At 36.5% G+C, this 15727-nt stretch overlaps 1 protein-coding gene across 1 annotated transcript in view; it reads left to right on the forward strand.

Annotated features, from left to right (window-relative positions):
* The first annotated feature begins 209 nt into the window (after positions 1–209).
* The window catches only part of LOC141543869 (uncharacterized), a 39540-nt gene continuing 24022 nt past the window's right edge, over positions 210–15727 (forward strand). The window contains exons 1-2 of the mRNA XM_074269546.1: positions 210–417; positions 1990–2039. Coding sequence (XP_074125647.1) covers positions 2009–2039 — 31 coding nt within the window. The 5' untranslated portion in view covers positions 210–417; positions 1990–2008. The remainder of the gene's footprint in view (positions 418–1989; positions 2040–15727) is intronic.

Consider the following 15727-nt stretch of genomic DNA (forward strand, 5'->3'; position numbering starts at 1 on the left):
GTTTGAATGGGAATCTGTGGGAAATACAGTTTGAAACCCAATTCAGGGAGAGTGTCTTTGGTTCAGGAAACAATGTAATGAAGAAGCATGCTGATTGTGCACATATACTCCGGTTGGTAACGGATATAACAGCAAAATGGTTCCATTTGATGTCATCACTACCTCACAATGTGTTACTAGGATAAAAGGCCAGGAGTCTCAACAACCGTGCTCTGTGCGAGAGGGAGAGGAGAGGGAGAGGGAGAGCGAGAGCGAGAGCAAGAGCGAGAGCGAGAGCGAGAGAGCGCCAGAGCCAGGGGTAGGTGGAGAAAGTGAAAGAGGGTTAGGGTTAAGGTTTGTGTGTATTCATTCCACAACCTCATATTTCATCAGCTAAGGGGCTTCCTTGTATTTCCCATCCTGAAAAAGCTGTTACAGGTAAGAAGTTCCTTGGTGCAGACCATTCTGGTGGGAATACATGTAGGACGAAGAATGAGGAAGTTTGTAGTTTGGGGGGAGCTGTGTCATTTTGTGGGAAGACATTGTTCTAGAGATTAATGTGAGAGACCTTCCTTGTGCAAGCAACAGGAAATGGACAAGATACTTGTTCCTCAGTCCTCAATGTCCTCAATACAACTGAGATCCTAAGAGAGAAGCCTCCTGTGTAGTCTCTTAGGAGATAACTCAAATTATCTGAGACTCACCTACAAAGAAAATGGCACTTTCTTGTTTTCCTGAAGAGGCTCCTTTGTTCATGAGTAGAAGAGAGACATGGACCTGGGAGTCAGGATGACTAGAGTTTCAAATTCAGTATAAGACAGAGTTGAGAGTTCCCTGAGGCAAACCAGTTGCCCTGTTTGCCTCCATTTCCTCACAAGATTGATATAAGGATCAAGTGAGATGGTATATTGGGAAAAGATGTTGAGAACAGTGAAAGGACCGAAAAGTGTTTCCTCTTACACCCTCTCCTGATGTGAACCCGAGACTGCCAGCAGATCCTATTGGTTAGATTATTCAAAGAATTCCATCCTTTGGGAGACCAAGCTTAAACCCCAAACACTTGTGGATTCCTTTAGCCAGAGAGGAGGTGGGGCAGAGCAGTATCAATGTTCTTCCACTTTTTCTGACAAGCTACTGGAGCCTCTTCCATCTTTCTCCAAACCATCTTTAAAAGTCATAAAACACATTCTTTGTAATTTCAAAATATCTATCTATTCCATTTTTTCGATGGGAGTGGGTGGACAAGATTTTTCTTTGTATCTGTAGATATCCAGGGAAGGTATGGAAAATCCCTTTCTCTCTGTATATGGGAAGACAGTGTTTCATTACTTCTTAGTGACCTAGTGTGCTTCAAGTCACGGAAAGTGTTCAGAAAGGTGAATCCAGGGTACAAGTGTAGGTTAGGACTTCGAACTTGTATGTCTGGCCCATCTGATCCAATTTGTAATGAGAAGTTTGCCCTTAGGGCTTGTGGATTTGAGAACAGAAATAGAGAACTCTTCAGGGAAAGAAGAAAGAGGGATAGGAGCCAATAGTCTGTCAGCCTGGCAAGTCCATAGGATGTTTTGAAATCAAAAAATATTGTAATTCTCAGAAATTTTGTGCTTTGAGCAGTGTAAAGTAACCACCAAAGCAAACAAATGAATTTGATTGAGAGTTTATACTGAATGACACTTTGTCTGCAAGGTGTCAACTTCTATTTCTCTTGTCCTATAATGGAGTTCCTCATTTGCTGCCTTTGGATTTCTTTTAATATGAGGAACCTGGCAAGAAGGGATGGAGAAAGGAAGAAACAGGGACTGGGACCCAGAGGAATGTATCATTTTTATCAAAGGTGTTGAGGTTGGCTCTACTGTTAAAACATAGAGGACGATGAAAGGAAGCTGCTGGGTTGTGTCCGATGAGCTATTAGAGCCTTCTTGAACTGCTAGCTGCTGCTTTAGCTGGGAAGATAGGGTAGTTATTGGAAACAAAGCTGAGGATTTATTTGTTATCATTCTTTTCCCTCAGGACATCCTTGCAGTTCTACATGATGAAAAGAAATGGAGTATTTCCCCAAGGTGAGAATCCTTGAACCAACATGTAGTAATACTTCTTTTTATATCAGTCACTGAATTAAATGAGGAAGATAGACTACCAGAAATTCCTTGAAAGAGGGAAGACCAAAAGTACATCCACTAGAATATGCCAGATCAATAGAGTCTAGAAAAATAATGTCCTAAAACATAATTGCAATGATACACTGAAGCTATCAGAAGAGCTTAGGAGACAGGTGGACAGGGTAACCAGCTTGTTAGCTATGGGAGTGAAGAAAAGCAAACCTCTGTAGGAAAATGCATTTGAGGAAGTTATGAAAACATGCCTCAGTGAAGCGATGGTATGTGGGCTAAGCAAAGGAAAGTGTGGCAGATGACTGAACCAGCAAACCTCAATGACAGAAAAGCGAATTTCATATGAGAGCAGAGGGTGCAGGACAAAGAACACATTCTGTTTTGGACACATTGGGGGTTCTGGTGCAATTCGGCATCCAGGTCAAAAACAGATATTACATGCGAGTTGGGGAAGACAGTTCAAGACAGAGACTGCAGCACGATCGGTATATTTGGGAGTGTTTTTAAGTTGTATCTATTTCCATTGCTTCATAGGAGGATGATACTTGTAAGTCGCTAGGACATGGCTGTAATTCTGGCAGTTGAAGGAGTAAACATGGCCAGAGAATAAGAGGTGTGAGGTGAAGAGGAAGGGATAACAGCTTTTCTCAAAAAGTGATTTAGTGCAGTGAGATGGGAATGCACTGAGAAAAGGGAAAGGGGCCAATTAACTTCCATTGGAAGTTAGAGTCAAGAAGAAACTTTTCTGTTGGAGGGGAAGAGGGATACATGAGGTTGGTTGAGTGAACCTTATTCTCATCAATATTGCTTCAAATAGGAAACACCATCAATACTGAATAGGGATATCAAACTCTTATCTTAGCTTGCAGGAAAATAGGAGGTTAATGCAACATGAGAAGGGAGGAGTGATTAAAGAAGAGGTCATTTTGGAAGAGTCACTGATAAGCAGCAAACTGCTTTGCAGGAGAGACAGTGTAAAATGAGAGAATAAATTTGGGTTGGAAATGCAATTAGAAATAGTAAATGTAAACGCAATTTTTGAAACAAGTTTCCCTGATAGATGTTCCTTGTTCACTGGGAAATGATGAGCAGAATATTCACAGGGAGAAAAAACCCTACAAAATCCTCCATGAACAGAGTGAAACATGCCATATGTAAAAAGATCTCAATATTCTTCGATGATCAGCACAAAATGATTTAATTATTCTCAGTAATGCAACCATCCTTAATTATTCTGAAGGAGGCATGGTAAAAAACAAAAACAAAAACAAAAACAAAATCAAACAAATAAACAAAAAAGACTATCCATTCACAGAAAAGAATAGAGTGTTCCTGTATACAGATCAAAGCATTCTCTATTTCCCTCTATATCTATTTTTCACTTAATTTTTCTCATGGCAATTTTTTTGTCATTAAGATGGGAGACCTATATTTTGTTAGCTTTTTATTACAGATTTTATTTACAAGATATATGCATGGATAATTTTTCAGCATTGACAAATTGTTCCTACTTTTCCCCTCCTTCTGCTCACCCTTTCCCCCAGATGGCAGGTTGAACACTACATGTTAAATATGTTAAAATATAAGGTAAATTCAATATATGTATACACAGCAAAACAGTTATTTTGCTGTACACAAAGAATCCGACTTTGAAATAGTGCACAATTAGCCTGTGAAGGAAATAAAAAATTCTGATGAACTTTTGATCCAGTCTGCTATCTGCCTCGGTTTAATGGGAGAGTTCATCTCATTAACATTTACAGTTAAAATTCCTAATTCTGTATTTCCTGCCATCATATTATCCTCTGATTATGCTTTTTTCCCCCTTGACCCCCCTGAATCCCTTCCCAAGTATTTAATTTATAGACCCCACTTGTGATGCGCAGCCCTCCCTTTTTAGTATCCCTCCCCCCTCATTTTAAGTCACTACACATTTCTTGTACCCTTCCCTTATTCCCCTTTTCCTTTTCCCTTTTCCTCTCCCCTTTTCAATGAGGTGAGAGAGAATTCTTTGAAAATCAAATATGTCAATTATTTCCTCTTTGAGCCTACTCTGATGAGAGAAGATTCACACAATGTTTCTTCCCCTCTCTAAATTCCCTCAGATGTGGTACATTTTTATGCCTCTCCTGGGATTTGGTTTCTCTATTTTTATCACTCCTTCCCTTTTACTGATACTAAGCCATTCCCTTTCCTACTTCCCTTTTTTATATTATATAAGTAAAATCAAATTACCCATGTGGACTTTTGGTATATCCACAACAGAGATACAGTTCTCAAGAGTTCTTTTTTTGTTTCTCTTCAGTCTTGTGGATGTAGATTAATTTTTTTGTTAAAGTCTGTTTTTTGTTTTGTTTTGTTTTGTTTTTTCTTAGAAACAAATGGAATTCCTCTGTTTCATTAAATGACCATCTTCTTCCATGGAAGAAAATGCTAAACTTAGCTGGGTCGTTTATTCTTGGTGGCAATCCTTGTTCTTTTGCCTTTTGGAATATCAGGTTGCAGGCCCTTTGATCCTTTAATGTGGAGGCAGCCAGATTTCACATGACCCGTACTGTGGCACCTTGATATTTGTTTTTTTTTTTTTTTTTCCCTAGCTACTTGCAATATTTTTTCCTTAGTTTGGTAGTTCTGCAGCTTAGCCACAATATTCCATGGAGTTCTTTTTTTAGGGTCTTTTTCAGAAGGAGTTTGATGAATTCTTTCCACGCCTATTTTCCCTTTTGTTTCTGTTATTTCTGGACATATCCCTTTGATGATTTCCTGTAAAATAGAATCTAGGCTCTTTTTTTCATCATAGGTTTTGGAAAGTCAAATGATCCTCAGATTATCTCTCCTAGATCTATTTTTCAGGTCTATAGATTTTCCCAGTAAGTATTTGATGATATTCTCCAGCTTTAATTTTTTTTTTTGATTTGTATGACTGATTCTTGGTTTTGCAATGAATCATTCATTTCTATTACTTCAGTCCTGATTTTTAATGAATTATTTTCTTCATTCACATTTTTTAGTTCTTTTTTTCCTGGTTGGTTGGAATATTTTTTCTTTAGTCTGATACTTCTGAAATTTAGTCACACTATTCCTTGGAGTTTTTATTTTAAACTCAATTTCAGAAGGTGTTTGATGAATTCTTGCAATACTCATTTTACCTTCTGATTCTATTACTTATGGGCTTTTTTTTGTTTGTTTGTTTGTTTGTTTGTTTGGATGGTTTCTTATTAAAGAATATATATCTCGGCTTTTTATTTTACCATAATTTTCAGGAAGTACAATAATCCTCAGATTATCTCTCCTAGATATACTTTTTAGTTCTTTTTTTCTCCAAGTAGAAATTTCACATTTTTTTTCTATTTTTTATTTTATTGTCTTTGCTTGACTGATTCTTTTCTTTGAATGTTATTTTTATTTTTTTTTACAAAAAAAAATTATGCCTAGGTAATTTTCTAGCATTGATAATTGCAAAATTTTTGTTTCAACTTTTCCCCTCCTTCCCCTTACCCCTTTCTCCAGATAGCAGGTAAACCAATATATGTTACATACATGAAAGCATAAGTTAAATACAATATATGTATACATATCCAAACAATTATTTTGCTGCACAAAACGGATTGGACTTTGAAACAGTGTACAATTAACTTGTGAAGGAAGTAAAAAATGTAAGCAGACAAAAATAAAGGCATTGGGAATCCTATGTAGTGTTTCATAGTCAACTCCCAGAGTTTTTTCCTGAGGGTAGCTGGTTCAGTTCATTACTGCTCTATTAGAACTGTTTTGGCTCATCTCATTGTTGGAGAGGGCCTCATCCATTAAAATTGATCATCATATAGTATTATTGTTGAAGTTTATGATGATCTCCTGGTCATGCTCATTTCACTCAGCAAATTTTCATATAAGTCCCTCTAGGCCTTTCTGAAATCAGCCTGTTGATCACTTTTTATAGGATAATAATATTCCATAATATTCATATACCACAATTTATTCAGCCATTCCCAATTATTGGGTATCCACTCAGTTTCCAGTTTCTGGCCACTACAAAGAGGGCAGGCACAAACATTCTTGCACGTGCAGGTCACTTTCCCTTCTTTAAAACCTCTTTGGGATATAACCCCAGTAGTAATGCCACTGGATAACTGGGTTTGCACAGTTTGATAATGCTTTGAACATTGTTCCAAATTGCTCTTCAGAATGGCTGGATGTATTCACAATTCCAGCAACAGTATATCAGTGTCCCAATTTTTCCACATCCACTTCAACATTCTGTAGTCAATTTCCCTGTCATTCTAGGCAATCTGACAGGTGTGCTTCTTGACTGATTCTTGATGTCTCAGGGAATCATTCATTTATATTTGTTCAGTTCTTATTTTTAATGCGTTTTTTTCATTAGTTTTTTTTTAATTTTTTACTTTTATGTATATTTCTAATTAATTTTTAAATGACTATTTTTGCTCCATGGAATTATTTTCCATTTCATTATTTCTTTTTTATTTATTTATTTATTTATTTTACTGCGTTAATGCTCTTTTGTTTTTTTTCAATTCACAAATCCTGTTATCTTTTTTGAATGCACAAATCCTATTTCCTGGCAGTTCTTTACCTTTTCCAATTCATAAATTCTGTTTCCTTGCACTCCCTTGGAGTTCTTTACCTTTTCCAATTCACATTTCAGGAAGTTCCTTTTGTTTTCCACTTTATCAAATTTTTCTTTAAATGAGTTATATGCCTTTTCTTTCCTCTCTTGCATAGCTTCTCTTTCCTTTCCCCAGTTTCCTTCTAGCTGTCTTTTAAAATATGTTTTTTATCATTTCTTCTAGGAGAGCCTTGTATGATGGGGACAGGTTACATCCCCCTTTAGGGTTTTGTCATGAACCTGTCAGCTATTTGTCTCCTTGGAGGTGAAAACCTGCTCTCTTTCTGAATAGAAGCTATCCATGGTCCATTTGCTATTTTGACTCATTGTTCTAAAGCCCTTATGATGTGCCTTCAGGTCAAGGGTTTTCCAGTTTCCTCTGTAGAGCAGGAAGAGAGATATTGACAATAGCTATCCTTCAAACAGGCTGCAAAGAGCAGAAAGCTGTGGAAGTGGTCTGGGAAAAGCTCCCCACTAAAAGTGTCTCTGCCCTGAGTAGCACAGGCCTAACTGTGGAGCTTCCCTGCTAGAAGCCCTGCAGTTTGGATTAGAGACTACCCTGGGCTAGAAGCATAGCAGCAAAAGTAACTGCCCTAGGCAGGACCTTGCAGTTGGGAGTAGCAGTTGCCTTGGGAAGATCCCTGTACCAGACAGGAAGTGTCTCAGCCCTGGAGAGGGCAATTGCACTGTGAAAGTTCTGTTGCCCCTGGCCCATCCCCTCCCCATGCAGGTTAGAGGCTTCCCTGCCTGGGACCCCCTGCCTGTCAGATTTGTGACTGCCCCGGACAAAATCCCTGTTCTCCAGAATGCAGCTGCACACGTGTGCTGTGATCTGTGCTGAGTCACTCACATCTGGTTTTGGGTGCTTATAGCCAGATCCAGTTAGATTCTGGTGTTATTTTGGAGTACACTCAACCTTTGGCTGTAATTCCTCTGTTGCTCTACTGCTTTGCAACCAAAGCAGAGCAGCCAGCCTGTGGTAGAGTCCTCCTTGTAAATTTTCCAGCCATACAGACCAACCCACCCAGGTGCACTCACTAGACTAGCCTCTCCTTCTATCTCCCTGCTTAAGGTGGTCTGCTCCCTCCACTCAGGATAAACCTTTTCTGGCGATCATACAGATTTTTTTGGATGGTTAGTTGTTGTACTTCCAATCTTTGGGAATTTTACTAGTCAAGCACTATTTTGGAAGCTGAATTTGGTAATTAGTAATGAGGTATGGGAGGAGTTTAGAATATCACATGTGTCTTCTCCACCCTCTTGGCTCTGCCCCTCAAGATGTATGCTTTTTCTCTATGTTTTGAATAATTGTAAATGCAGTTTATTAATCATAGGTGGGAATCAAGGAAAAAGGTTAGAAAACAAAAAAAAAATGAAAAAGGAATTTCTTGAATGTAAATTCGGTAAAATGTCAAATGTATTTATAAAAAGAAAAAATGCAATCACTTTTTAACTTTGGATAAAGTGAGAATCATTTTGCTTTTCAATTAGTAAAACTTGACTGTGTGAGAAACCAGAATCCAGAGTTTCAAAGCCAAAGAAAGAGGATAGAATAAGTGGTGGTTACAGTCAATAAACATTGATTATCTACTCTGCACCAAGCTCCATAACAAGCACTGGGTGTATAAAAAGGCTCAAGGTGGGTTCTGGCCTGAAGGAGCTTCCATTCTAAGGAGGTGACTCCATACAAACAACTCTGTTCAAATAATGGGGTTACCACAAAAATTGGAAGGCAGGAAAGTGTCTCTTGGGCTTCCTCCAAGTATGAAATATAGGAGCGCATGTTGACTAGGGAAAAGTTGTCTTCCAAAGGCCAGTTATCACTATGGGTACGTCATACTCCCTGTGCTATTGCTCTCTTTCCCACACACAGTCTCTTTCTTGATTCCTTCCCGTTTGCTCATATGCTGCCTTCTTCATTCACAGACTTTGTCCAGGATCAACACAAGAGCCTATTGGGGAAAGCAAAATCGCTGATTTTCCGAGGTCCCCCTCACGGAATGCAAGGGCTGGACTTTGAGGGCCAAAAGCACGGCATTCCTGGAAGACCAAAAATGGAGGCAAAGGACGTTGGGGGCCCATCCTGGGTGAGGAGTTCTTCTTACACGACTCCTAAAAATGAAAAAAAAATGAAAAGGGGGATATTTCCACCAATGAAGAGGAAATTAGAGAAATAATAAGGAGTAACTTTGCCCAACTTTATGCCAATAAATTTGATAACTTAATCAAAATAGATGACTTCCTCCAAAAATATAGGCTCCCTAGATTAACAGAGGAGGAGATAAATTGCTTAAATAGTCCCATTTCAGAATAAGAAATAGAACAAGCTATTAATCAACTCCCCAGGAAAAAATCCCCAGGACAAGATGGATTCACATGTGAATTCTACCAAACATTTAAAGAACAATTAGCCCCAATGTTATATAAATTATTTGAAAAAATAGGGGATGAAGGAGTCCTACCAAACTCCTTTTATGACACAGACAGGGTACTGATACCTAAACCAGGTCGAGCGAAAACTGAGAAAGAAAATTATAAACCAATTTCCTTAATGAATATTGATGCTAAAATCTTAAATAAGATATTAGCAAAAAGACTTCAGAAAATCATCTCCAGGATAATACACTATGATCAAGTAGGATTTATTCCAGGAATGCAGGGCTGGTTTAATATTAGGAAAACTATTAGTATAATTGACCATATTAATAATCAAATTAAAAAGAACCACATGATCATCTCAATAGATGTAGAAAAAGCATTTGACAAAATCCTACATCCATTCCTACTAAAAACTCTTGAGAGTATAGGAATAAATGGACGATTCCTTAGAATAATCAGGAGCATATATTTAAGACAGTCAGTAAGCATAAAATGCAATTGAAATAAACTGCAACCTTTCCCAGTAAGATCAAGACTGAAACAAGGCTGCCCACTATCACCATTACTATTCAATATAGTACTATATTAGTACTAGAAACGCTAGCCTCGGCAATAAGAGCCGAGAAAGAGATTCAAGGAATTAGAGTAGGAAATGAGGAAATCAAACTATCACTTTCTGCAGATGACATCTACCAAAGAAAAGTCAGGAATTATATGAGAAAAATTACAAAACACTTGCCACAAAAATAAAGTCAGATTGAAATAATTGGAAAGACATTCAGTGCTCTTGGATAGGCCGAGCGAAAACAATAAAGATGACAATACTCCCCAAACTAATCTATTTATTTAGTGCTATACCAATCAGACTCCCAAGAAACTATTTCAATGACCTAGAAAAAATAACAAAATTCATATGGAAAAATAAAAGGTCGAAAATTGCAAGGGAACTAATGAAAAAAAAAAAACTCAGAGGAAGGTGGTCTAAGTGTACCTGATCTAAAGCTATATTATATAGCAGCAGTCACCAAAACCATTTGGTATTGGCTAAGAAATAGACCGGTAGATCAGTGGAACAGATTAGATACAAAGGACAAAAAAGGGTACATGTATAGCAATCTAATCTTTGACAAACCTAAAGATACCAACAGTAGGGATAAAAATTCATTATTTGGAAAAAACTGTTGGGAAAACTGGAAATTAATATGGCAGAAATTAGATATGGATCCACACTTAACACCATATACCAAGATAAGATCAAAATGGGTCCATGATTTAGGCATAAAGAGGGAGATAATAAATAGATTAGAGGAAGAGACTTGTGGAGGAGGAAGTAATTTATGACCAGAGGAGAACTAGAGATCATTATTGATCACAAAATAGAAGATTTTAATTACATCAAACTAAAAAGTTTCTGTACAAATAATACTAATGCAAACAAGATTAGAAGGGAAGTAACAAATTGGGAAAATATTTTTAAAAGCAAAGGTTCTGACAAAGGTCTCATTTCCAAAATATATAGAGAACTGACACTAATTTATAAGAAACCGACCCATTCTCCAATTGATAAATGGGAAAAGGATATGAACAGACAATTCTCAGATGAAGAAATTGAAACTATATCCACTCACATGAAAGAGTGTTCAAATCACTACTGATCAGAGAAATGCAAATTAAGACAACTCTGAGATACCACTACACACCTGTCAGATTGGGTAAGATGACAGGAACAAATAATAATGAATGTTGGAGGGGATGTGGGGAAACTGGGACACTAAATCATTGCTGGTGGAGTTGTGAAAGAATCCAGCCATTCTTTAGAGCAATTTGGAACTATGCCCAAAAAGCTATCAAACTGTGCATACCCTTTGACCCAGCAGTGCTACTACTGGGCTTATATCCCAAAGAAATACTAAAGAGCGGAAAGAGACATATATGTGCCAAAATGTTTGTGGCAGCTCTTTTTGTTGTAGCTAGAAACTGGAAGATGAATGGATGTCCATCAGTTGGAGAATGGTTGGGTAAATTATGGTATATGAAGGTTATGGAATATTATTGCTCGGTAAGAAATGACCAGCAGGAGGAATACAGAGAGTCCTGGAGAGACTTACATCAACTGATGCTGAGTGAAATGAGCAGAACCAGAAGATCATTGTACACTTCAACAACAATACTGTATGAGGATGTATTCTGATGGAAGTGGAAATCTTCAACATAAAGAAGATCCAACTCACTTCCAGTTGATCAATGATGGACAGAGGTAGCTACACCCAGAAAAGAAAAACTGGGAAGTGAATGTAAATTATTTGCACTAATATCTTTCTGCCCAGGTTACATGTACCTTCGGAATCTAATGCTTATTGTGCAACAAGAAAATGGTATTTACACACATGTATCTAGGTTATATTGTAACACATGTAAAATGTATGGGATTGCCTGTCATCGGGGGGAGGGAATAGAGGGAGGGGGAGATAATTTGGAAAAATGAATACAAGGGATAATATTATAAATATATATGTATATATATATATACATATATATATAATAAAAATTATTAAAATAAAAAAAATAAATGTGACTCCTCCTGACAGCTTTTCCTAGAAGAGGTTGCAAAGAACACTTTTCTGCCACTTCCTGCTTTTGTTTTTTTGTAGACAAACCCTTAGTAAACCTGATTAAAAAAAGGAAAGAGAAAAAGCAAATTGATAGTCTTGAAAATGAAAAGGGTGAACTCACCACTAATGAAGAGGAAATTAGAACAATAGTTAGGAGCTACTTTGCTCAACTTTATGCCGATAAATTCGATAACTTAAATGAAATGGAAGAATACCTTCAAAAATATAGCTTGCCCAGATTAACAGAGGAAGAAGTAAGTAGTCTAAATAGTAGCATCTCAGAAAAAGAAATAGACCAAGCTATTAACCAACTTCCTAAGAAAAAGTCCCCAGGACCAGATGGATTTACAGGTGAATTCTACCAAACATTTAAAGAACAACTAACTCCAATGCTATGTAAACTATTTGAAAAAATAGGGATTGAAGGAGTCCTACCAAATTCCTTCTATGACACAGACATGGTACTGATACCTAAACCAGGTTGATCGAAAACTGAGAAAACTATAGACCAATTTCCTTAATGAATATTGATGCTAAAACCTTAAATAAGATATTAGCAAATAGACTTCAGAAAATCATCCCCAGGATAATACACTATGACCAAGTGGGATAATTTCCAGGAATGCAGGGCTGGTTTAATATTAGCAAAACTATTAGTATAATTAACCATATTAATAATCAAATTAATAAAAACCATATGATCATCTCAATAGATGCAGAAAAGGCATTTGATAAAATCCAACATCCATTCCTACTAAAAATGCTTGAGAGTATAGGAATAAATGGACTATTCCTTAAAACAATAAGGAGCATATATTTAAAACCTTCAGTAAACATCATATGTAATGGTGATAAACTAGAACCTTTCCCTGTAAGATCAGGAGTGAAACAAGGTTGCCCACTATCACCATTACTATTCAATATAGTACTAGAAACTCTAGCCTTGGCAATAAGAGCCGAGAAAGAGATCCAAGGAATTAGAGTAGGAAATGAAGAAATCAAATTGTCACTTTTCGCAGATGACATGATGGTATACTTAGAGAACCCCAAAGACTCTGCTAAAAAGCTATTAGAAATAATTCAGAATTTTAGCAAAGTCGCAGGATACAAAATAAATCCACATAAATCCTCAGCATTTTTATACATTACCAACACAATCCAACAGCAAGAGATACAAAGAGAAATTCCATTCAAAATAACAGTCGATAGTATCAAATATTTGGGAATATATCTACCAAAGGAGAGTCAGGAATTATATGAGCAAAATTACAAAACACTTGCCACAAAAATAAAGTCAGATTTAAATAATTGGAAAGACATTCAATGTTCTTGGATAGGCCAAGCGAATATAATAAAGATGACAATACTCCCCAAACTAATCTATTTATTTAGTGCTATACCAATCAGACTCCCAAGAAACTATCTCAATGACCTAGAAAAAATAACAACAAAATTCATATGGAAGAATAAAAGGTCGAGAATTGCAAGGGAACTAATGAAAAAAAAGTCAGAGGAAGGTGGTCTAAGTGTACCTGATTTAAAGCTATATTATAAAGCAGCAGTCACCAAAACCATTTGGTATTGGCTAAGAAATAGACCGGTAGATCAGTGGAACAGATTAGATACAAAGGACAAAAAAGGGTACATGTATAGCAATCTAATCTTTGACAAACCTAAAGATACCAACAGTAGGGATAAAAATTCATTATTTGGAAAAAACTGTTGGGAAAACTGGAAATTAATATGGCAGAAATTAGATATGGATCCACACTTAACACCATATACCAAGATAAGATCAAAATGGGTTCATGATTTAGGCATAAAGAGGGAGATAATAAATAGATTAGAGGAAGAGACTTGTGGAGGAGGAAGGAATTTATGACCAGAGGAGAACTAGAGATCATTATTGATCACAAAATAGAAGATTTTAATTACATCAAACTAAAAAGTTTCTGTACAAATAATACTAATGCAAACAAGATTAGAAGGGAAGTAACAAATTGGGAAAATATTTTTAAAAGCAAAGGTTCTGACAAAGGTCTCATTTCCAAAATATATAGAGAACTGACACTAATTTATAAGAAACCGACCCATTCTCCAATTGATAAATGGGAAAAGGATATGAACAGACAATTCTCAGATGAAGAAATTGAAACTATATCCACTCACATGAAAGAGTGTTCAAATCACTACTGATCAGAGAAATGCAAATTAAGACAACTCTGAGATACCACTACACACCTGTCAGATTGGGTAAGATGACAGGAACAAATAATAATGAATGTTGGAGGGGATGTGGGGAAACTGGGACACTAAATCATTGCTGGTGGAGTTGTGAAAGAATCCAGCCATTCTTTAGAGCAATTTGGAACTATGCCCAAAAAGCTATCAAACTGTGCATACCCTTTGACCCAGCAGTGCTACTACTGGGCTTATATCCCAAAGAAATACTAAAGAGCGGAAAGAGACATATATGTGCCAAAATGTTTGTGGCAGCTCTTTTTGTTGTAGCTAGAAACTGGAAGATGAATGGATGTCCATCAGTTGGAGAATGGTTGGGTAAATTATGGTATATGAAGGTTATGGAATATTATTGCTCGGTAAGAAATGACCAGCAGGAGGAATACAGAGAGTCCTGGAGAGACTTACATCAACTGATGCTGAGTGAAATGAGCAGAACCAGAAGATCATTGTACACTTCAACAACAATACTGTATGAGGATGTATTCTGATGGAAGTGGAAATCTTCAACATAAAGAAGATCCAACTCACTTCCAGTTGATCAATGATGGACAGAGGTAGCTACACCCAGAAAAGAAACACTGGGAAGTGAATGTAAATTATTTGCACTAATATCTTTCTGCCCAGGTTACATGTACCTTCGGAATCTAATGCTTATTGTGCAACAAGAAAATGGTATTTACACACATGTATCTAGGTTATATTGTAACACATGTAAAATGTATGGGATTGCCTGTCATCGGGGGGAGGGAATAGAGGGAGGGGGAGATAATTTGGAAAAATGAATACAAGGGATAATATTATAAATATATATGTATATATATATATACATATATATATAATAAAAATTATTAAAATAAAAAAAATAAATGTGACTCCTCCTGACAGCTTTTCCTAGAAGAGGTTGCAAAGAACACTTTTCTGCCACTTCCTGCTTTTGTTTTTTTGTAGACAAACCCTTAGTAAACCTGATTAAAAAAAGGAAAGAGAAAAAGCAAATTGATAGTCTTGAAAATGAAAAGGGTGAACTCACCACTAATGAAGAGGAAATTAGAACAATAGTTAGGAGCTACTTTGCTCAACTTTATGCCGATAAATTCGATAACTTAAATGAAATGGAAGAATACCTTCAAAAATATAGCTTGCCCAGATTAACAGAGGAAGAAGTAAGTAGTCTAAATAGTAGCATCTCAGAAAAAGAAATAGACCAAGCTATTAACCAACTTCCTAAGAAAAAGTCCCCAGGACCAGATGGATTTACAGGTGAATTCTACCAAACATTTAAAGAACAACTAACTCCAATGCTATGTAAACTATTTGAAAAAATAGGGATTGAAGGAGTCCTACCAAATTCCTTCTATGACACAGACATGGTACTGATACCTAAACCAGGTTGATCGAAAACTGAGAAAGAAAACTATAGACCAATTTCCTTAATGAATATTGATGCTAAAACCTTAAATAAGATATTAGCAAATAGACTTCAGAAAATCATCCCCAGGATAATACACTATGACCAAGTGGGATAATTTCCAGGAATGCAGGGCTGGTTTAATATTAGCAAAACTATTAGTATAATTAACCATATTAATAATCAAATTAATAAAAACCATATGATCATCTCAATAGATGCAGAAAAGGCATTTGATAAAATCCAACATCCATTCCTACTAAAAATGCTTGAGAGTATAGGAATAAATGGACTATTCCTTAAAACAATAAGGAGCATATATTTAAAACCTTCAGTAAACATCATATGTAATGGTGATAAACTAGAA

Source organism: Sminthopsis crassicaudata, chromosome 5 (assembly GCF_048593235.1).
Source record: "Sminthopsis crassicaudata isolate SCR6 chromosome 5, ASM4859323v1, whole genome shotgun sequence".
Lineage (NCBI taxonomy): Eukaryota > Metazoa > Chordata > Mammalia > Dasyuromorphia > Dasyuridae > Sminthopsis > Sminthopsis crassicaudata.